Below are 24477 nucleotides of genomic sequence, written 5' to 3' on the forward strand. Positions count from 1 at the left end.
TCATTCTTTTCATCTTTATGAAAAACACATCCTGAATTACAATGTAATCATTCTAATTATAAATGCAATGAAATCTGGCAGCCCTTTATGATTTTAGCATAGTGAAATGTCATAGATGACAACGTTCATACACTGAATTTTATCTTCAAATCATCATAGTCATTTGTTCTCCACATAATCAGTTCAACAAATCCAGAATAACTCTTCTTTAGAAGTCATTTGGAATATAGAATGTTTGCTTTAGATTTCTGGGGAGTGAACATAATGTTCACAGTTAAGCAAATGACATGCTCAGCACTTGATGTCCAGGCGTCTTAACAGAATTCAGGCCAAACAAAAGGCTGAACAAGATTTGTCAGTAAAACATGGAAAGCAGACACATGGACGCATGTGTTGCATAAATTACAATTAGCAGCATTAATATTGCTGCACCTGAAAAATATTAATCTTTTTTTTTTTAATTAAAAATGGGGGTACACAAACTTTTCATGAAGCTTTGGATATCACTGGCCTTTTGATATACACTGGCCAGTATACTTATATTAAAATAACTATACGGGCATACTTACATAGCTAGAAAAGTAGTGGCAACGTGGAACAGTTGACAAGTTCAGCATTTGAGCATTATGCCATTTTTTACAGGCTACAGTAAGAATCAACACTCGATGTTTCATCCTTATACAGATTGCAAAAAGAGGAAGCAAAAGCTACAGTTATTGGAATTTGGTTTCCTCTGTGTTTTTGTTAATGGTATAAAGTGCATTTCCTGGTTAGATCAAACTGACACTTGCACACTTGAACTAATAAAAAGTGAGCATTTACAAAAAGGTAAAGCTGTTTGAATCAAGTTAGTTTTTTCAAAAGTGAAGGATACAGTACAAACTTCATTAATTGATTGCAAGAACAAGAAGTCTTATTTTCCGTAATGATGATTAAACAAAGCAACATTCCAGCATTCTGGGTAGTATTTTATCCTCAGTAGTTCATATCAATGAAATAAAAATCAAAGATGCTTTTGTATATGATCACATGGCCCTTTGCATGAGGAAAACCAAGAGTAATATGCCAAAATCCTTCTTTTTTTTCCCTAAAGAATGGGGAAACTTACTTAAATTCTCTTTTTGTTTTAGAACATTACCCTTGTAATTTTCCTCAAGAAGGCCGTGGACTAAAATATCAGATTCAGCTCCATTTTAGCTTATTAAAGTTTTTTATTTTATTTTATTTGGAAGAGTATAGAAGCAGAAGACTGATAGTCTTCTATTTTGTTCTTTCTACAACTTCTTTATTATCTTATTGGCTACTTATGGGCTCTTGGAACATAAGCTTTCACAATTAAATCTATGTAACCATCTAAAGCTTTGCTTCTGCATGTCTAGGGATACTGCCAAGCGTTTCAGTGTGTGTCTTACTTGGGATTCACAAACTTTGTCTTGCTGAAGACACTTGAGGAGAACTGCGTGTTGAGTATGTGCTCACCATAGCAATGCAAACCAAACCCTGAGCTCTGCACCGATATGTCAACTTTCATTAAGGAGAGTTTTAATCCCTCATTACAACCAGGGGCTGTGATAGATGAAGCCACGTGATTTTCTTCTTGCCAAACCACAGAATTATCCAAAAGTCCCAGGCCTTTACTTTCCACTCTGTTCAGTTTTTTAGCATTACATTTTCAAGTTTTCTTCTCAACTCAGACTATCCTTGTAATAGTGCATCTTATTTTTTTTAGGGCAGTGGTCTTCCCAGATCTAGGACAAACTTCTTCCTTTTACTTCTTTGTGGACATTGCCTGTTCTGTGAGGCTTCTCCAAGTCTCCCTTGGTAAGCTTGTGAACATGGTTTTGTTTGAAACCTGTTTACCAGCTTTGTCTTTTTCTCTAGGCTAGTCTTTTGTAAGTTCTTTTACTGCAGGAAACATGGAGGGACAGTGAGACTGAACTGCCATGGAGCATGGTAACACTGTAGCATTTTATTGAGGCTTCCATTTTGTCTGGAAATTCTTGTCCTCAGGGCATTCATATATTTCTTGAGGCTTGCATAGTCTTAATGACAAAAGATATTCAGTCTTTTAATACAGTCTTTCTTCCTTATGCCCTGGATAACCCTGCTCAAATTTTGGGTGAACAGTATGAAGAACAGAATGAACCAAGTCATTCTGACAGAGGCTTCTACATCTGTTGCAGTTAATATAAAATGTACCAGAACGCTTCTGAAGAACTGATCAAAGCTGTATTAGTTTCAAAATGTCCAGCACAGACAGAAGGGTGAGATCTCATTGCTGAGATCCTGCATAGTCCCACCAACATTCTTATGATCTTTTTAAAATTTAAGTTAACACAGGTCAAAACTAGAAACCCTCATATCCTTCCTTCAGCTAAAATATAAGTCTCTGCAGGTTATTTTTGATTTATTGAAGGCCAAGCTACTTTTGATTTTGTGAGAAATAAATATGACCCTACAACATGGTCATTAGACATTTGCCATAACAATGAATCCACCATTCCTTTCATTTTCTCTAGCCTTCCCTTTCCCCCAGATTAAGTGGTTTTTGAAATTGTTATTTTGAAATTGTTATTTTGAAATGTGGCAAATTCTTAAATCTCATTTTTCAAGGTCTTGGAAGTCTTAATAACTGTTTCTGTGTTGTCAGGACTGTTTTGAGAGGAAAACTGGCACCAGAGATCAGATTCATCATGTTACTCAGAGGAGTTATTGGCATGTGAATGTCCACCCATTGCCTGTTTTATGGTGAGAAAGTGAAGAAGTTTCTATATTAGAGTGCCACATAACATGACACAAATATTTGGTTGTCTGCCCATGCTATCCAAAAGGAATAGCGTCTGGATGAGAATTCTTTAGGTGTAAGATTAATATCTGACTGACACAAGGTAATCTCACCGCTTTAGAAGGTGACTTTTTTTTATTCCAAAGATCAGAGAAAACAAACAAATGACAATGGAAAACAATATGATGATGTTTTCCTTCTCATAGTGCTATATTTTCGCATCCAATTCACCATCCTGCTTTCCAAGGCAGGTTTGCCACTATACGTGCTATTTTTATTTTTGCTTGTTTCTCTCATTATCTCAAAGCACTTGGTGTTTTGGCTCTGTAAAGGAAGAAACTCAACTGAGACTTATAGATCCAGGAATTTATTGACTGATCTTTTGCCTCCTTTATTTCCTGGTGGGAGGAGTCATCATGTTTGTCCTTGAATGTCTCTGCTATTGGGATAGGTGTTGAGGACTGACAGCAGGAATTACTGGCATGTAATTTTCCTTTTCATCCATCAAAGGAGTGTCAAATTCTTTAGCAGTCAGTACTCGGCTTCATGCTGAGAAAGCATTTCACAGAGCCCAGCTGCCTTCTCCTCCTTCTTTATTTTATAAAAGTTGGCTTTGGTGACAACTTTATTGGATAAGTCAAGGTGTAGTATGTCAGTGATGGCTTTGAATCTTCTGCCTTCTTTATTGATTCAAATTCTGAGACTAGGTCTCCCACTTTCTTCTGTACTTAGTAGTTTTATAGGGAAGGATGGTCGTATTTGCTAGGGGTATTCTTAATATTAAATAACTATAATTATTTTTTTTTTTTGGAAATAATCTGTTCTTCCTTCACACTGCTAGACTCAACAGTCTAGATTATCTTTACATTACTAAAGCTAAAATTAATAATAAAGTTGCAGATCAGCATTTCTGTTTTAAAACATGTAGTGGAAAATACTGTACATAGAAAAATTAACAGAGAATCATTAAGCTAAGCCTTGTTACATTGTGTACTTTGAACATTATGCAACAGGCTACCCAAATCCTTGATAAATTATCTTAATTGCCTATCTTACTCATTGGCAGGATTAAAATAACAAAAACGAATAGTGCTATTAGACACATGCATCTCTTTAATGTGCTTTGACTCAGATTGTCTCCTAAAGCATTTATCTCTGCCTATAAAGAGTTTTTAGGCTTTGTTTGACTCTCAGGAAAAACCCAGAAAATAATTAAAACTTTTGAAGTAGATTTAACATATGGCCCTTTCTGATTTATTTCATTATTATTTTGGCATTTCAGACCTGAGCTGTAGCCTGCTTGATCCTCTAACCCAACATAAATATCATGCTGGCTCAGCTCAGAGAGAGATTCAGCCTCTCCTTTTTTAAAACTACTTTCATCTTCCATTTTTGGTTAAAGACTCCCAATGCCTGTAAGAAGTAGGCCTTTAATTAATACCACATGGAGAGTTTTTGCCCCCAGTAACTACTCACCGAAGTCAATCCTTGTATGCCTTTCTGTTTTAACTCAACTAAGGGGGAAGCTTTTTATGCAAAATTAACTACAATCTCATATATAATTGATTTTGGTAGGAAAAAGAGAGACACATAAAGAAAGGTAAGCTGCAAGATCTTCTCATGGCTAATTACTAGTTCCTTTTAACTATATCAGCTTACAACTAGGAAAATAAATTTCCATCTCCAGATGGTCTTTTTTGATACAGTTTGTTTCTTTCTGCTTTGGCAAGATGATTTAATATGTAGGTTTCCTAACTTTAAATAGTTAAACTTTTAACATTTAGAGATCAGACAAAGATGGTAATCAATGTTTAGGTGAAAGATTTATTTAAAAGGTCGAGTACAGGTTTGGAGAATGTCAATGTCTCTTCTTTCATCATGTCATTTTCTGCTCATTTTGAGAAAGCAGTTATGACATTATTATGAGAGCTTTTGGGTCATATGAGTTCAAATCTCCTGAATTTAGGGTTCAGATGAAGCTTAGTTTCAGGGAAAAAAAAAAAAAAAAACTTTAGCGAACTTGCCAAATTTCACATAATTTTGAATTAGTAAATGCTCTGTCTTCATCCAGATGAGAAAGAAGCTTTATGGCAATGTTTGCCTCCTCTGTGGTAGGCAGATTAAGGAAAGCACTTCTGGTTACTGTATGGGCTGTCCTACTGAACCAAGAATATCCACATTATTAGGAATTAAATTTGAGATGGGAAGCTCAGTGGAAAAGAAGTAGCCATACATTTGTGAGCATCTTTGTTGAACAATGCTTCTTTTCAATTTTTCAGGTGTCCTGAACATGCTGCCACTCTATTTTAAAATTGTATGCAATTGCTTGGAGCACACACAGATAAATAATTTTGTCTGTGCCTGCAAAATGCCTTTGGTTCTTTCAAGTCTTATGCTTACTGAACCTCATCTCTTTCAGAACAATACAGAGTCTAGGTGTAGAAAATCCATCTAGCAAATGATAGAGCACCTGAAAAATATTCTGATTGATTGGCAGCTGTTGCTGGAGATTCCCCTAGTAAACCAAGCATCTTTAAATGCATCTTTCAAACATCTTTCATATTTTTTGAGTGAGGTAAATTTCCTGTGTAGATTCTCCCTATGTTGCTTGCATTGAAGGATGAACTTTGCACTATGGTGTCTAATGTTAAAGATGCTGAGGTAACAAATGTATGAGGAGATGGTATATCTCTATCTTCTGCTTGCTTTTAAGTTCATCTGCTTGCTTTTATGCTGATAGAATTGTGTCTGTGTGAATACAACAGCATGCAAGAAGGAATCCAAGAGAAGGAACCGACCCTTCTTTTTAAGCACTACTGGTGAATATGATTATTTTTCTTTTGGTAAAGCTCTCTGCTTTGTCCTGCATCCTTCTGTTGTGCAAACCTTCCTTTACAAAATGGATATACTGGACAACCAAAGCTGTATGTGAAAAATGGACTGGTAAGTGGAAATACCAATTGCAGTAGCTGGTGAAATTGCACAAAAAATCCCAATCCAGTATCCATCTTGCTAGCATCTTCAGTAGTATAAACATATCATCAAGTGGCTCATGAATGTCTGGTTCTGCACACCACTGGAGAGAGAATCCAGTTCAGATTCTCCTTCCTTATACTAAATGCTTTGGGTCCCTATCTTCTTTAACAGTGAGTTCTTGGAACTTCTGTGTCACTTTATGACAAAAATTACCAGCCAGCATGTACACTTCTCCAACACAGGGGCAGAAACATCATAGGAACTTTGACTGAAAATACAGAGAAGAGAGTTGCGAAAATAGGTGTGGATGCTTGACAGTTCATAAACAGAATATGTTGCAAGTTTCCTTCAACAGACTATGCATGTAATAGAGGCACATGGACAGATATAAATAAATAAATAATAAAAAAGCTGTAAGTTATTCAACTTACATTTCCGAAAAATTACACACAGGAAGAGAGAGAGATAAAGAAATGTTGCTTTCATCTGCATGCGCTCAAGAGATACCCTGCACTATGACAATGCAGTATTTATAAACATGTAGACAGAAAAAAACCTTTTTTTTTGTCAATCAGCAGATCTTTTCTGTCCTTGTGGTATTTTTTTCAGCCTTGGATTTCCTCAAAGGTGTTTCCCCATATTCTTCTGGTTCCTTGGGTTTCCTCATATTCCTTTGTAGTTAGTTAAGTTTCACTCTGCAATCTTTTGTGTTAGAACTGCAACATTTGGGCATTGCAGATGCTTGTGTTCGATTGCTTTCAGAGTTTGCTCCCATTTCTTTCTCTTGAGGGTACAATTTCCTGATAAACCAAAGTGTAGTTTTTTGCAAATGCTTGTTTTGTCAGGCATCACAGAGCACACATCTCTTTTGTACTGCTGTTGACTAGTAAAGCTCTGCATTTTGGAGAGGATATTTCTGGCAAGTTTGTCAGGAAAATCATTTGCAGATTTGGATACCAGTCTTAAACTGTTTGAATGGCTTTACCAGAACAAAGGCAATGCCTTTAATACTGAGGCCTTTGATCTCTTATAAGTAATAATTATCAGTTTGGGCTTTCATTGTGCTTGGTATCCCTTTTGTTCTACTGTTGGATGTGTTCCAGATTTTTTCCTTTTAATTTTTTTCCCTGCCATTTCCTATTAGTTTTAATAAATTATTTTAAGTGAATAACTTAAGCATTACATTATCATCATGCTAACTAACTTGTGCTCTTACATTATGTCTCTATACAATGTTATAAAATTACCAGCAGCAACCTCCTTCCATTGCATCATCCTTTTCCTGTTATACACAGTAAATTTTTATACTGCTTTTGAAGGTACAATCTTTTCTGCTGAAAAAAATGTTATTTCACATTTGCTTTCTTTCCATTTAAACGTAAACTACTTGAATAGTGGGAATCTTGTTGAAGACTAATATACAAAGAGTGACCACATTCTTTCATAATCCTTCCTTCCTAAAAAAGAATGCAAACAAGGTAGAAGCAGATAGCTTTTTTATGGTTAGCCCAGTTTATTACTCCTGATTCCTCTTGCTATGGAAAAATATTTATGCTATAGATCCGTATTTAATGATCTTCAGGTACGTCCGTTATGTGGAAGAATAGCTATAGGTGAAGAGTTTTATACCACGTTATCCACTATTTCTTATATGTGATATGATGCTTTTGCCTAGTTTAAAGAGGGAATAGTAAAGGATGAAGCCTTCAGGGCAGCCTCATACCAAACAGCGAGGATTTTACTGGCAAAGAGTAAAGAGTTCATTCCTATGAAGAGACAATTACTTGAAGCCAGTGAGCACAGGTATTAGCGCAAAAGTGTCAGTAGGTAAATCTTTGAGAGGGATATTCATCTCTGTAACGGCGCTGCTGTCCCAGCCCTTGAATGCACGCTGAAGCAAGAGCAAGGAGGAAAGCAACTAGAAATATTATCATGCTTCTTATTTCTTAACACAAGAGGGCCTGATGTTCCTGATTTTCACCATTTGCAGTTCAAGGAAAGTTCTTAGGAGATGGGTTGAAGAGAGAGGATGCCAAGTGGTTGGTAGGAAAAGAAAGAACAGAGAAGCACTCAGTTGTTCTTGTTTGCCTTTAAAGAAAGGCACAAATTTGAGTGGAACCACCTCCATCCTTATTTCAGTCTTATTTCAGAATAAGCTTCTACTGTTGTGATACCCTTGCTCAGACCTATGCAGTGCCTTGCAGTTTCATGCAGCTACCGATGCTCTCCAGACAGAGACCCAAGACTTACCTGAAGCCATGTTGTCCTCAAAAAAGGAGCAGTAAATGTGGATGAAACTCATGAGATCTAGCAGTGAATGTCAATCTGTCCCTGTATAGGCAGATCAAAATGAGTGTTTTGTTTTTGTACTGCAGTTGAACTCCCTTGGAGGAGAGTAATCTCGAACAACGTTTTGTAATTGTTTCATGTCTAGCTGCAAACTTGTCACCTACCATGTTCACAGCTCACTGACCTCATTAAATGCATTCCAAGATTGATTTTTTTCCCCGCAATTTCTATGCTAGGTGTTTCTTTAGTCCAGTAGATACCATGTTATAACAGATCAATTCTGCCCAATGCATAGGGTGGAAAAACTAGATAATAAAATGCCTCTTTGCTATCAGTATAAGCAATTTGGTCATGTATGTTGTTGGTCATGTATGTTGTTGGTCTTTTTGCCTTAATATGCTGATATGACTTTACTAGCTGAGGTAGTGTTTCTTCAGCATAATAATTAAGGTGGTTTTAGTCTCTGCCTTTTTCTGCATTTTGGCCTTTTTGAGCTGCATTCCGCCTGTCAACAGGCAAACTCCTCTGTCTTCTCTCTCCCTGTGAATTCTACATATGTTTGACTCTCCTTTTGAAATCTGCTCACAAAGGCTCAGTATTGAAGGGGAAAGGTAATATACTTTGGAAATCTTTAGTTCAATACATTTAGCTTTATGGGTCAGAAACCTTAATCCTTGCTAAAATTATGTCTGCATGTGTTACATATTATGCTTCTGAGGAAATTGGTGCTCCGTTTCTAACTAGCAAAGAATGTAAGGTGTAACCAAAGCATCTACAATCCTTTACACCTCAGCAGCTTTCCCCTGAGTGGGGCTGTCATAATAATTGTTTTCCTACTACTTTAGTTTTCCATAAAAAGGGCAGTTACTAAGTGTATATGCCTGAGAAAATTCAGAAATGAACAATAATGTGAACAAGACATTACTTTTCCCTTCACAAATCTTACCTCATGCAGCCAGCTGAGAACACTAAGAGTGTTTTGGGTAATTGGCTTTCTTACATCCTGTGTTTTTAATTGCCTGAATATACAATCAGCTTAAGGTACATTTCTTGTGCTCTAATGAATTTTAGCATAAAGTTTTATTTCCAGATGGATCAGCACTGGAACAGCTTTTCAGCTGTCTTATAAATATAATTTAAATTAACACACGGTTACCAAAGTCTTGCTACCCAAGAAATTAAACATAGAATTTATTACGTAAATGTGTGGTTACTTTACCTATGGACATCAAGGTGGCGTTCTAAGAATAACACAGTATTCCCTAGAGTTTCTTTGTATTAAGCCATCAGATTCACATTAGTTCAGAATCTGTTATAATTTAGGTGAAGTTTGTGATATATTATTTCAGGAAAAAATGAAATTATTTAATTCTCCCATAGTTTGTAATTCACTCTCTTCACTTATTTGTGACTTGAAAAACAAGCAAATTACACTCTTCTTTTGCTGACAAAATGTTTTAGTGTAGAGTCATGTGTGAGTTGTACCAACCAAGTGAATGCACCGTAGTTGATAGAGTATGCATGAATGTTTAATTAATATTGCTGCCAGAGTAAGTATGCTGTGGTTTTGACATACCTCTGAAATCCATATTTATAAATGGTATAGAAACAAATTAATATTAGATATTCTTTGGGCTTACATCTGCCTCTGGCATTGCTGTGGCTTCAACTGTATAATTCAGGTTATCATAGAATCATAGAATCATAGAATGCTTAGGGTTGGAAGGGACCTCTAGAGATCATCTAGTCCAACCCCCCTGCATACGCAGGGACACCTAGAGCACGTGGCACAGGACTGCATCCAAGTGGGTTTTGAAGATCTCCAGAGAAGGAGACTCCACAACCTCTCTGGGCAGCCTGTTCCAGTGCTCTGTCACCCTCACTGTCAAGAATTTTTTCCTTAAGTTCCTATGGAATTTTTGGTGTTTCAGTTTCCGGCCATTTCCTCTAGTCCTATCAGTGGCCACCACTGAAAAGAGACCATCACCATCCTCTGCACTCCCTCCCTTGAGGTATTTATAGACACCGATTAGATCCCCTCTCAGCCTTCTCTTCTCCAGGCTGAACAGGCCCAGCTCCCTCAGCCTCTCCTCATAGGGCAGATGTTCCAGGCCCCTGATCATCCTTGTAGCCCTGCGCTGGACTCTCTCCAGAAGCTCCACATCCCGCTTGTACTGTGGAGCCCAGAACTGGACACAATACTCCAGATGCGGCCTCACCAGGGCTGAGTAGAGGGGCAGGATCCCCTCCCTCGACCTGCTGGAGACACTCTTCTTAATGCACCCCAGGATCCCATTGGCCTTCTTGGCCATGAGGACACACTGATGCCTCATGGTCAACTTGTCATCCACCATGACACCCAGGTCTTTCTCCGCAGAGCTGCTCTCCAGAAGGTCCATCCCCAGCCTGTACTGGTGTCTGGGGTTATTCCTCCCCAGGTGCAGGACCTTGCACTTGGCCTTGTTGAATTGCATGAGGTTTTTCACCGCCCAGTTGTCCAGTCTGTCCAGGTCCCTCTGGATGGCAGCGCAGCCCTCTGGGGTATCGGCTACTCCTCCCAGTTTGGTGTCATCAGCAAACTTGCTGAGGGAGCACTCTGTGCCTTCATTCAGGTCATTGATGAATAAATTGAACAGGACTGGACCAAGGACTGACCCCTGGGGGACCCCGCTAGCTACAGGCCTCCAACTAGACTCTGCACCGCTGATCACCACTCTCTGGGCCCTGCCATCCAGCCAGTTCCTAATCCATCTCACTGTCCACTCATCTATCCCACACTTCCGGAGCTTGCCCAGGAGGATGTTGTGAGGGACGGTGTCAAAAGCCTTGGTGAAGTCGAGATAGACGACATCCACCGCTTTCCCCTCGTCTATCCAGCCCGTCATTTCATCATAGAAGGCTATCAGGTTAGTCAGGCAAGATTTCCCCTTGGTGAATCCATGCTGACTACTCTTGAGCACCTTCTTGTCCTCCATGTGCTTGGAGACAACGGCCAGCATGAGCCGTTCCATCACTTTTCCGGGGACGGCAGCTGTTCTCTAACTTGTGCAGAGAGATAATGATGGCTTTCTGCAGATGGAAGATGGGAAGATGAAGGAGATGGAAGTTTGTAGAGCATACAAGTTCTTGAGAAGAAAGAGTTTGTTTTTCTGAATATGAAAGATAATGTAGCTGTTTGCTATGACACTGCCATGGCTTCTTTTCTTTTCTTTCTTTTTTCCTTTTTTTTTTTTTTTTCATCTTCCTCTGACCAGCCTTATGAACGTGGCATTAAGAGACCAGTTAGTGAGGTAAACGCTATGCCTCAAAGTCTACACACTAAAGTAGTAATAATTATATTTACCCACACCTCTATCAAATATCTTTCTATCTGAGTATGCAGTGAGGTCTGCACATGTAAACTTGTAGCATGGTGTATTTTTGTGATTGAAAACTATTGCATCTCCTCTCTCTCTGCCCCTAATAACTGCAAGGGCGTAATTGTGGTCTCGATTTGTAATCTCACTTTCAAATACTTTTAAATTCTTCTAATGTCTTTAATTTCAGTCAACTTGCTTTCATTCCAGCAAACCTCCCAAGTCAGGAGGATCTCTCATGTTAGAACTGATTTCTGTTTGTTGCATATACTTGTCCAAGATTTTAGAAGGTCATAGTGGTTTACATTCAGACCAGGTCTGATTTTAATCAGCAGCTGCCTTTGCTAACTGTGTCATTTCTGTATTGTTACTGTTCTCTACTTGTCTGTGATATTACTACATGTGTTGTATTTCAGGAAAAGCAGAGATTTCTGACAGATGTCCTGCATGAAGTGATGTTGCTGGATGGCTTGGCCAGTTCACATCCAGTGTCCCAGGAGGTGCAGCAAGCCACAGACATTGACAGGGTGTTTGACTGGATCGCCTATAAAAAGGTGGGACTAATTAAACTGTCTCTATATTTATTTTGACTTGCCAGTAACAATTAAAGGAATATCTTCCATCTGTAAAACAAATATCAGTGTAAAAATACATACACCACAGTGATTATTGGTTGGGAGACTTTAATTTGGAATATATTACAGTGATTTTAGCCAATTATGTTCAACACTTCCAGTGTTATTGACTGAGATAAGCAAACTCGGTAGTGTATCAGCAAGAGGATTTGATTTATTATTATTATTATTATTATTAATTTTGTGTCTGAATTGTATTAGATGCTTTAAAATGCAGTAGAATATGTTGTCTTTGTCCTAGTGAAACTCTCTAGAGAACTCGTCAGGTACTAAAATTAAATGTAGTAGTTTCTCTGCTTTTCCTACGCATGAGGATTTTTTTATATTCTTCCAACTAGTGAACTCTAAGGTCATTGCTTACCAGTGACAAGGGAACTGAGATCTATGGGCGATGAAGGAATACGTAGTTAATGCAGGCAATTTCAAGTTCTATTTCAGTCACAGGAAACCTTTTGGCCAGCTTTGGGACTGTTAACACTAGGATCATTGGAGGAGTGAGAGCAGTGCACGCTTCCATCTTGCTCATATGACTGAACTTGCTCTTAGCAAATGACCCAAAAGCTGGTGTTTTCCATTAGTCCATATGATTATTTTCTGCTATATGCTGTCGTATGCAAAATACCTTCATTTCATGACCGAGCATGCTTGCGGTGTGGCAGAGGCTGCTGCATGCAGCCTTCTACTATAAAGGCTGTATAGGAGCTCTGTACTTGTAATTCAGCAGGAAGAGTCTTTTGCCTGTCACCCTTGTGTTTGGTAATACTTTCCTTCTGCATCATTAGTTGCATAACATGGGATTGAACAACACAGCAGCAATGTAGCTGTGACTTGCCTACTGAGCCTCCAGATATTCTGTGTGAGTTGATATTATCTGTTTATCTAGTGCTCAATGTGGGTAAAAAAAAGGTGTATCCTCTCAGTTACCAGCAATTCCTATTCAGCAACAGATTCAAGATGTTTCTCTTCTGTGTATGTGTATATGTAATAAGTATACCATGTAATATGTAAACATAAAATTTTTAGGCAGTAGAATAATATTTTAAAATGCTGGGATTGCTCAAGAGCCTAAGAAATGTTTTCAAAAATCCCTTAGCTAGCTTTGACAACATTACTCTTGGTCAATTAAGCTATAATAACGAGCAGCTTTCAGCTTACTGAAGTAGTTGCGTTGTTTCAATGTTTCCATCATATTTTTGCTGGTGATAGCTGAAGCTTGGTAGGTTCAGAGGTTTATCTCAGATCAGTATCTTCATATTTCAAGCTAATTATTTTTTCTAATTAATATGATAATAGTAATATTAGCGTGATATTTGTCACTTATCTTTTCATCATACGAACACTTTACAAACATTAAGTAATTTTCATTTACATTGAAGTGACAAATAGGACACTAGCACATATATGTATACTGCTAGCTATTTTATGCGGGCTAATGGGATCATACTGTTTTCTGTGCGGATTAAAGCACTATCTTAAAGCACAATATTGTAACTGTCTGTTCATTTAAAGGTTCCTTTTCAGTGTAACAATTGCTATATCCAGTGAATATGGCGGCTGCTACAACCAGTTTTTTTGATGGCCTTTCAGTTCTCCCACAAACTTAAGGACTTTGAGTGTATTCATATGAGGGCCTGATCCTGTAAAATTTTGAACCCAGTTACTAGATCTCTGAAGCCATTAGGAGTGATGATGAGTTAATTTGCTTGCACACTCTCTTAGGTGAGATTAGAAGACACACTCTTCCTTGCATGACTTCCCCCTTTTGCTATCTGTTGTTCTGTCTCCCTGCTCTTCTGTCTGTCTGTCTATCCGTCTATCTATCTATTGATTCCTTTGTTTTAAGTATAAACAGTATCTAATATAGGAGAAAGAAACTTTCCCCATTAACTTCATAGATCTTTCTTTCACACTTCATATTCTTTCCTCTAAACACCTAAAACTGTTTCCTTCTGAAATAAATTGAGTAGATTTAACATTTTGTAGATCCTGTAAATCCTGTAGGTTTCTTTTTTGTTGTTCTTACATAACTTTTTATGTGTATATGCACAGCCTGCACGTAGATAACTAGCTTGTCAATAAAACAAACTTATTTGTTTGCCAAAACTTTGGCATTTATATCACCAATATAAATCCCATGATAAATTGCATGTCAAAGGAATCCAGGTTGTGAAGCTGTTCCAAAGGTGCCATCTTTTTCATCACTGATACTGCTACTCACTTCTCTTGTGTGTGTGTGTATGCATGTTTTATAGGTAATAGGTTTTACATGGTGAGGGGTGTACTCAAATATATTCAGGTGCCTCACTGTCCTTGTTGCAAGTTGAGCCATGATGGAGGGGTTTCTTGGAGTTTGCTAGGAAGGTGCTTTGATTGTTGCTCTTTTTTTTTAACTGGTGGGACATCTCAAATTCTTGGAAATTGTTCTCTTAGCTGTAGTATATTTTAGATGAGGTCCATACACGAGGACTTTTCTCCTGTCTTAAACGCTTTAATTTTAATTGGTCTAGCCTTATGTGTGGTATCTTTCACATATATTTTAATAAGACTTTTTTTTTTCTTTGCATTCCTTTCATTTTACAGAGTTTTCACCTTTTGCTCCATGGATGTGTCCATAGGATCTCTCCTCTCTCTTTATGATTTTCTGTGTGAAATTGATATGATAAAGCTTTCTCTCATCTGATTTTTCTTCAGTAAAATTACAGCCATTGAATATCATCATCATTGTCTTTCATCAATATGGGATAAGTCAATTAGCACTATTAAAATGTCGATGTCTTGTAGACATTATCAGCTGTCATTTTAAAGATCCACCTCTTTCTATACACCTTGGGGATAGTAATTGAAACTGCTATTTAAATGCCTTGGAACTGAATATATATTTCATTTCCACTTGTTTGTCTTCTGTGGTTGTGCATATTAAGAAGTCTGATGCCGTAGAGTCCCCAGGAATTGTATTCACTTAATCCCACAAGGAGAGTGAAAATTATACTGCAACCCTTCAAAATACAGTATTTCCATTTGAACTGTTGACAGTAATGTTTGCCTCTTTCAAAAGCATCATACTAATTATTCTTAAAATAGGAGCATGTCATCCTCCAGTAGGGACACAAATATGCAGAGAAAAAACAAAAAATGTGATAGTTCATTAAGCAGAACTACTGACAGAAGTTCCAAACTCTCTAGTTCCTTGAGAGGGTGGATATGTCTTTATAGCACATCTGGAAGTAAGATAGTGTCCTCCCACGGTGATGGAAAAAGTGGTTATGTGCCAAGTGCAGTGGGAAATATAGCCTGTTAAAGACAAGAGGGGATCTGAGAATTGTTAAAACAAAGCAAAAAGTGTGACAGCCTTTGCACACCAGAAATAACTGAGGGCAAGAATCATAGCCCTGGAAAGCTGCGTCAGGAGAGGAGGAAAGCGTGCAGCAAGAATAACAGGAAGAACAGCAACCAGGGAGAGCCAGCAGGAATAAAATGGACCATAAGACATCACGAAGGGAGCAGCCAGACCTAAGCAGTGAGATGGATGCATCCCATATAGATGTATCCCACACGGACCTGAAGAAGTCATAGCTCTAGATGAGCAGCTTCGACCAGATGATTGAGGGGATGGCAGAGCATCAAGAAGTGCGCAGAGAGCCAGATAATATCTGAAGTAGTTCCCATCAGCCTCATGAGTGCGAGATGCTTTGATATTACCAGCTTAAGAGTCTGACAGCAATCAGAGCAGGCAAGACCAAGAGGATTGAGTGTAACTATAAAAGTACCCCCAATAGAATATGTCTGGACAAGTGACAAAAAGGTGGTCAAAACAAGGAGGAAGATGGCTGGAATAGGGAAGAATATTTTTTTCTTCCCTCTAAGCTCAAATGACTTCAAGAGTGAGATCAGTCACTGGCCCAGGCTTTGTAGTCAATACAATTTGTTATTTCCTAAATCTTTAAATGCATAGTTTACTTTTCCTTCCTAACATTGTGCCATTTCTTTAAAAGTGTTTTTCCAACTTTCTGCATCAAAATGATGGAAGGAAGGTATAATGGTAACAATAGGTGACTATCATCCCTGCCTCCCCTGAAAGGCAATGGTCTGTGTTAGGAAATTGATGGTGATAGTAGTAGTAGTAGTAATAGAAAGAGAAGTAGTAGTAATAGTAATAATAGAAAGAAGAGGAGGAGGAGGAGGAATAGCGTAGTCAGCAGAAAGGCTCTGTGAAAACTCAGTACTTCTTATTTATGTTCCCCAGGCACTGCAGATTATATTGGCACTGGGATAACAAAACAAAACATCAATTCTGTCCTACAAAACCATGATTAATATTGGAGTGAAAACCACTCAGTTAATGTGCGACCAAGTTGTGATTTGGTCTAATAAAATGTATATTGATGTGCAATACAAAAAAGTGAGGGGAACTTGTTACTAGTAGAATGATTACTAAATACATAGTAAAAGATAGTAAAGCATATTTTATTTTTAATTATTCACATAACTAAATCAGCAACATGGCACCTATTACTTAAAATAGCTATTCAAAAATCCTATGATACAATCCAGGTGGCCTTGCAACCTCTTAACATAAAATAATGGGATTATATACTCTTAAAATAGTATAAAGGGAGAGCATTTTGTTCTTCCAGACTAATTTAGCTGTGATGTCATTTGTGAAAGTCATTGAATTCTTTGTGTGCATTTGTGTGATGGTAGTGTCTGTTCCATGACTAGCTAGCACACCAGGTCAGTGCCCAGATTGCAGAAAATGTTTTCAAAAGCCATTTGTTCATAATACATTGTAAGAGAGGAGTGTTGTTGTAATGACAACAATTTCATTCTGTTTAGATAAAAAGATTGTAGGTCTTTACTGTGTCCAATATGAAACCCATTTAAACTCAGAGGCAATGAAACCTTTAAGTTCGAGTTCAGAGCCATCCCAAGAATGCCTTATTTAGAGTATGGAGACTCTCCCATTCGATCTGGCTGTGTGCCAGTGCATAAAATTAGACAGTACTTAAAAATATTAAAAATGCCTGTCTCATTGAGCACCTGCCTAACACAAAAGAAATTGTTATTAGTCTATTACTCTGTGTAGAATATACTAACATAGTGTTTTCTGAAGAAGAAACATAGTAATCACTGTGGACCCTGTATAAATAGCTGCACATCTATAGTTGAGTGGAAATAATAAAAATAGAAAAAATATGAATAAAAACACTGTTTTAAAGAAGAACTCATTAGGCAAGATTACTTTGTGAGACTAACACAAGGAAGAAAAATCATTAAGACGCAGGTTCTTCTAGTAAGAGTTTTCTGCCTGTTCCCCTTTGAGATACAAGGTCAATCTAAGTCTTGGCAGAAATGGCACCAGTGATTCAAGGCATTATGCCCTGCAATCATTTATTATACTTCTGTCCCCCACAGAGAATCCAGAGAATAGAAAGGTGTGTGTCCATGTTCAGATGTTTCCACAGCTTAAAATAAAATATTGTCGAAGGGGGATTAAACTCCAGCCTAGGCACTGGAGTTCCTGAAATGCCCTTGTATGTTTGGTTTCTCTAGCTGTGCTTTGTGATGGTAATTTTCAGCAAATAGGAAAAACAGAAAGCTGAGTTCATTAATGACTTAAACCTTTCCAGATAGTTTCTGGCTTTTCTGCAAACGATTCCAAAAAGCAACAATTCCATAATAAAGATGAGATAAATTTTGTTGAAACCCATCTTGTTTCAAAACAAAGAAATGACCAGCAATTGGAAATGTAAAAGTAACCTATAAAAAATAGTAAGGGTGAGAGATAGAGAATGAATTGGAGGTAATGAAACAGTGTAAAGGGAAAAACGTTGACATAAAAAGCATTACCAGCAAAGATTTGGTCTGCTTTGTATTGAGGCGCTCCAGAGGACTTTTATTCAGGAAGAAACTTGCTGAAGTTTTGTTGATTCTTTTTTTTATTTCTTTTTATTTTGGTCATTTTGAAATACTGAATACATTTCGAAACTTGCAAGAGTGCAAATAGAAAGGTGTTCTTAATTATACTTAGCAAGTCAATCTTTAGGCAAATAGTTTGAGATGCTTATATGGGATTCAGTTAACTAAAAACATAAAAGAATGTTGATGTTCATGTTTTGTGGAAACAAATCTGGTCAAACAGACCTGATTTTAATCTTTGATGAGATTAAACATGTGATTGGTAAAGATAAATTGTGCTGAGACTTAGACTTTTAAAATGTTTGTTTTACTATGGCATAATAATCTAGTTAAAAAACAGTGCTATGCAGTATCACTACAGAACACACTGAGTGGATTAATAGGTAACTGTCAGACCATACCAGTCCCAAAGGTAGTAATCAATGAGGAATCATCACTTTAAAAAAAAATTCTAGGATTTCCACAGAGATTTGTTCTATGACCTGAGCTGTTCAAGAATTTCATCAGTGCTCTGGAGATAAATGAAAAATATTTTCTGGTAAAATATGTGGTTGGTGGACTGGCTAACTTGTAAATAGTAGGGCTGACATGTTAGGCACAGTAGAACTGGTGCACATGTGCTGGATTATCAGCATTCATGTTCAGCCAGTGTATCCCACACAAATTGTATCAGGTTTGCTGCATGTGTATGGCCTGGCATATTACCCATTCTTAAGGTCTTGAAGCTGTGTACAGTTTTGCTCCCTGCATTTTAAAAGACATGGAAAACCTTTGAAAGTATATGGAGAATGCTGGAGACAATGCCTTGAAATGGCAGGCTGAAAAGTCTCAATTTGTTTATTTATTCAAAAAGAAAAACATCTATTAACTTGCCAAGTATCTGGGTACATATATATGAGAACAGTTTTTCAGTCTAGTGGGAAGGCCCTTCTAAGAAATAAGATCAGAAGCTGTAATGAAATTCGCTCAATTCAGATATAAGATTTAACAGTGAGGGTTTGATAATTCCTGGAAAGAACTATTAGAGAGAAAAATAATGTGTAGCCCCTCCCTTGCTGTAAACCAATAGAAATGATGGAAGCACGAGGAAAAGTGTTCTAGCTAAAACCCACATCATACTTAGGGATATTTAAGCCCTTGAACTGAATAACTGTGTGGGATTTGATAGCTGGTGGTACATGAGGTTCCAGCCTACCAGTCCCTTCCAGACTGAAGGTCTCGCAGCTGATGAAAGGCCCTCTGCCTACTCTTGAATTGAAGAGTATGTGAAAACGTTTCTCTGAATCAGGGTTTTAATATCCTTCTTCTTGGAGGGTTATGTACTAGGATGTATGGTCTGGATACTTCATCATTTGGTATGTTACTGCTTGAATTAAAGTGAAGTACACATTCTTGATTTGAACGAAGAGACAAAATAGAGACAATTATTTTGATCACAGCCACTACCCTAGGCAACTTTGAATATCATAAATGGACAAGGCTTTTCATGGACTTGCCTTTTTAAGAAAAGTATATTTCATTTTCCTAAATTCTTTCCGGAGGTGAACAGCATTTGTGCTTTGCTTTACTTTGATAAAACGAAATGCTAGATCGAGCAGATGCCTGTTTCTGGGAACTCAATGAGCATTAGAATCATTTAATCTGATGGACTCACTTTTTGATACCACTGTGTGCAAACTGATGGTAGACCAATCCTTCCAAACTATAGAAAGGGTCAAAAACTGTTGTTTTGCAAATGCAATATTTTAAGAACAGCAAACATACATTATTTTAAGAGCAGCAAACTAATAATGGTTTTTGTTCACTCACAGCAAAAACAGAAAGTTCTATTGATGCATTCCTCTTTTGATGAGTTCTGCAAAACCAAAAGTTACACAGAAACTTAAGGAAAAATTTCTTAACAGTGAGGGTGACAGAGCGCTGGAACAGGCTGCTCAGAGAGGTTGTGGAGTCTCCTTCTCTGGAGATCTCCCAAACCCGCTTGGACGCAGTCCTGTGCCACGTGCTCTAGGTGACCCTGCGTGTGCAGGGGGGATGGACTAGATGACCTCTAAGGTTCCCTTCCAACCTTGATGATTCTATGATTTCTTATCTAAACTGAAGTAATTGTGAATGTTAAACACTTCTAAAACTGTTCTTGTATACAGGGAATATCTTTGCTCTTTATTTCTAACAGAAAATATGAAGTTGGGGAGCTTATGTTATTAGAATAGATTCATAACAGGATGTTTAAAATGCAATGGTTTATATACTGCTGATTTGAATTCTAGTGATGGCCCATCTGTGTAAATGATCTTGTCAACTTTATGTGTTTGTCCATCCTTGAAGATCTCCTCATACAAGCAGTTAGTGAAAAGTATAACATGCTTTTGTCCATGTCAGTTGTGTCAGAACAGAGAGATTTTGGTGTCAAAACTAAATAAAAGTTCTGTTGTATATAAATCTCAGGAATGACTGTCAGCAGCATTTTGTCTAGGGGGCTGACTGATATTATTACTTGAGGAAAATGATGCTGCAAGGACCACCTGAAGAACATGCTTCTTTATGGTCATTTACACTGAATTTTGTTCATTGTATCATATTCCTAGAATTTTCAAAAGAACTGATGTATAAGAAAACATTTCACCGAAGCTCCTCTTACCATTTGATTCTTTTGGTATCATCCATCCCTAGAACAGCTGTGTTTGTCAGACTAGAAAATGATTATGATTTCCTTGTGAAAGTTTCTCCTTACGTATAATATTACTTTTTTTTTTCTAGTGGTGTTTTGACATCAGATAAATGGCCTTACAATTTGTAGGAACAACAATAAAACATATTTGTGCATCTTTGATGATTTAGCACAGTACATTCCAGGTTATAGGGTAATTTGGTGATTTTTAAACTAATGGCTTAACCAGGCTATAATTAAAGTTTAAAAAATAATGTATTTGTAGTATTTGTAAGGTAACATTAGTGTGTTAAAATATATCCTGGTTTTATTCCTGGATATTAGCAACACATTAACTTATGAGAGAGTACCAGTTGATAAATATCTATTCAAAATTATGCATTATTAAAAAAAAAAGATAAAGTTATGGAGGTTTTTTTTCTAAACTGTATTGTTAATCAGGGTTAGTTTTTGTCTTATCTTTTATAAGGTATGAATATTGTTACTTTTGCAGCATTTTATTCCAGTGTACAGGGAAATTTTATCTTTGTAACCTTAATTCAACAAAATACTTAAATTTGTGTTTGCTTGTATGCCCATGAGCAGAAATCTAATTTGAGCTCCTTAGCTGTTTTCGGGATTTCACTAGATGTTGGCTTTGATTGAGGACATCAGGATTAGGTTTGTGTTGCTATCTTTTTTTTCCTAGGACGTTGCATTCTCTGCATATATGTATCACCTTACTTCCTTCTTCTCGTGGCTTTTAAATATGTTTTCCAAAGGGAAATCCTCCAGGAATTCATTTGTACATTTAAAATTTCTGCTGTGGGGGAAAAAATCATAGATACGTATTTACCCATTTGAACAAATAGATACATTTTGTTCTTCTAATCAAATAAGGATGTATTTTCACTCAGCAAGTTCACATTCATTAAGCTTCATTTTTTGGAGTGCTTTAGGTGCTCTTAGAAAATACAGAAAATAAGCAAACAGTTCCTGGAAATGTAGGATGATTTTGGTACTCATTGGTGACTCATTATCCATTCTAATCAATTCCAAGAAAAAAATCCTCAGTGCATATTTTTTTAGTTCCCACAGATAAAGTATTTTGGATAGATATATTTAAAGAATGTGCCGTTATCTCTGTTTTCACAATTCAGTAGAAGACTTTTAGGAGAGGTCTCTCAGGAGTCCTCTACACTGCTATATAGCGACTTTTACTATTAACAAGACACGCTTGTTTCATGACTACCAAAAAAGATCTTATATCATGAAGGAGGTATCAATTGGCAGAAGGAGGAGGGAAAAATATATTTCAGCATAATGTTCTATGTTGGAGATGAGGAATGACTGGACTTCCTATCCTGGAGAAAAAGGAAAACCAGCAGTGGTTTATGGTTTGCATAAGAAAGCTCAGATTGAATGCAATATCAGGATTTGAAAGTCTTTTAACCTTTTACCTGGTTGTCGCCTACTTCCACAGGAAAATTGAAGGGAAGTCACTTGATTTATTTAAGATCACACTAGTTGCTCTGCAGACATTACAGCTAGACTTCTATCATCACTCAGTCCCATTCTTCAAAGTGATAATAAACAAGGTTCAAGAAATTCACTGGGGTACTTGCAGTGTCCAAGTGTAGTTGACCAAGTTTTTAAATAGTCATTACACCCATATGTACTGTTCTTAATATATGTGCATTTGAACTTTTTTTTCAGATTATTCTTGAAGCTGTGGCTTAGTGAAAACATATTATTTTTGTTTTAAATTTCTGTAAAATTGACCAGTATTTCATTTCGTCTTTTAATTTTATGTAAGAGTCCTTTTTTAAATGTCACATTTTTGTCTGAAATAAATTGTTCTTTCACTTTAATTCATGCTGTGATTTCCCCAATAAGCTAAATTTCATAGGGCATCCAGCTGTGGTTGCTTAGTACCAACAAAGAATGATTGTTTTGAAAAACGTGACTTGGATGTTACTTGTTGGCTAGTGTTCAGATTACAAAAATAATGTGAAACTGTACATTCTTTGTATGAATGTTTTGTAAAGTACCATTGTGATATTTGAAATGTACTTTGAGCCATAGAATTATTTAAGATTTTTAAAAATAAAGAATGTAATGTATAAATGTATAAAGAATATACTGTAGGAACTATGAATTGAAATGAAATTATGCTAATTTTCTCTAGCCATTTGATTGTGGATGCTCTAAAATTTCTACTTGACAGAGCTTCTTAAACATTAGCTCAACATTTTAAAGGGAAATAATGTACGCACACTGCTTTTATTCTATTTGGAATTCTAAAAATCTATTCCATCAGCACATTTCAAATATTAATAAAAATGTTGTTAGCCAGAATTTGAAAATGTCTTCAGTTTTTCTGTGATCTCAGGTGAAATTCCTAAAGAGGATGCTACTTGACTTGTAGAGGAGGCATGACTCCGTCCTGCTGGGTGATGGCCAAAGGGTAGAGGAAGAACCCAGGTTCCTAGGAATAGAGCGGAGAAGCTTAAACTGTTATTTGCATTGGACTTTCCAGCTGAAGAATGGATTGATTCCCTTGTCCAGTTTATTCTTGGTAACAGATAGGTTGCAGAAGCTGTCAATTGGAGATAGGCATGTAGGAAATACTCAGGTAGCCTGGAAATGTTAACTAAAATAGGTTAAGATCATTGTTGGGAAGCCCCCTGAGCTGAGTAGCATCTCCCTGCATTATTCTGTAGGTCCTTGGGTGTGAATCCACAGAACTCCTGACAAGGTGCATAGACCACCGTCATAACAGCCAACATGATGAATTGCTTATGTGCTAATGCTAATATCTACATGAAGGAAACACCTAGGTGTCCTGGAAACTACAAAGTGTTGAGTCCAACATCCTTTTCCAGCAAGCTGGGGACTCTGTAATAATGGGGAGGATAATTGAGCACATGGATAAATAGAGTCATGACTTGGCATGACTTCTGCAAAGGGAAATTCTGTTCTGCAAACTAACTGGAGTTCAGGGAGAATGTCAGCAGGCATTGGATTCTCAAAAAGTTTTAGACAAGGCACCTCATCTGAGGCTTTTAACTGTCCTACTAGGAGTTTCAGAGCAACTGATGTAGCCACAGGACTGTGAGAAAAATCTCTTGCAGGCTGGAAATCCACTTAATAAATGGTGTCAAATGAGTATGGCTTATGGTCTGCTTGTCTCCCAGTCTGCTTGCTCACAGCACACTTTCTTCAAAATGTAGTGAGCCTTTACACGCTCTTCCTTTAAATCCCCATTCTCACGACTTTTTCATAGAACAGAGCAAACAGTATGACAGAAGTATTTGTGTGAATTTAGTATCACTGATTCACTAAAAAAAAACCCCAAGCTCATATATTTAATTAGTAGCCCTCCAACTGCAGGTGTTGATTCCCATCTTAAATCTTAGGAAAGAAGAGTACCTTTGTGAGTGCCTGTATGTGGTTTAAACCTTGTTATTAACAATTAAGATGGAGGTAGTTATAATAAACTATTATTGATAATGCTAACTTTAATAATATGAATAAAATCAAGGGTAATTGAGGTAGAGAATAAAGTAACTCATATTTCCTTAGCTAGAGAGAAACTGACCCTAATTTGAATTGCAGAGATACCAACATAAAAAAACAACCCAAACTTGAGGCCTCCTATTGGTTTCCCATTGTATTTGAAAGAGAACTGATGCTAATACATATTAATCAAGACTGATTTTGAACTGACTACTGTGCAACAGGAGAATAATAATAAATCTCCTGCATTTCAATGTTTCTTAAAAGATGAGAAAGAATAAAAAGCAAAATGGAAGGGTGGTCAGACATTTTAAAGAAGAGCAGAAGAAGCTATTGTTGCTTTTGCAGCTT

General features: G+C 37.1%; 1 protein-coding gene across 1 annotated transcript in view; it reads left to right on the top strand.

Annotated features, from left to right (window-relative positions):
* Positions 1-24477, top strand: part of TRHDE (thyrotropin releasing hormone degrading enzyme) — a 215534-nt gene that overhangs the window by 92818 nt on the left and 98239 nt on the right. The window contains exon 6 of the mRNA XM_088522982.1: positions 11823-11960. Within this exon, the coding sequence (XP_088379108.1) occupies positions 11823-11960 (138 nt within the window). The remainder of the gene's footprint in view (positions 1-11822; positions 11961-24477) is intronic.

The sequence above is a fragment of the Tinamus guttatus genome, unplaced genomic scaffold, assembly GCF_059628265.1.
Source record: "Tinamus guttatus ecotype Peru unplaced genomic scaffold, ASM5962826v1 Tinamus_guttatus_pri_ptg000171l, whole genome shotgun sequence".
Lineage (NCBI taxonomy): Eukaryota > Metazoa > Chordata > Aves > Tinamiformes > Tinamidae > Tinamus > Tinamus guttatus.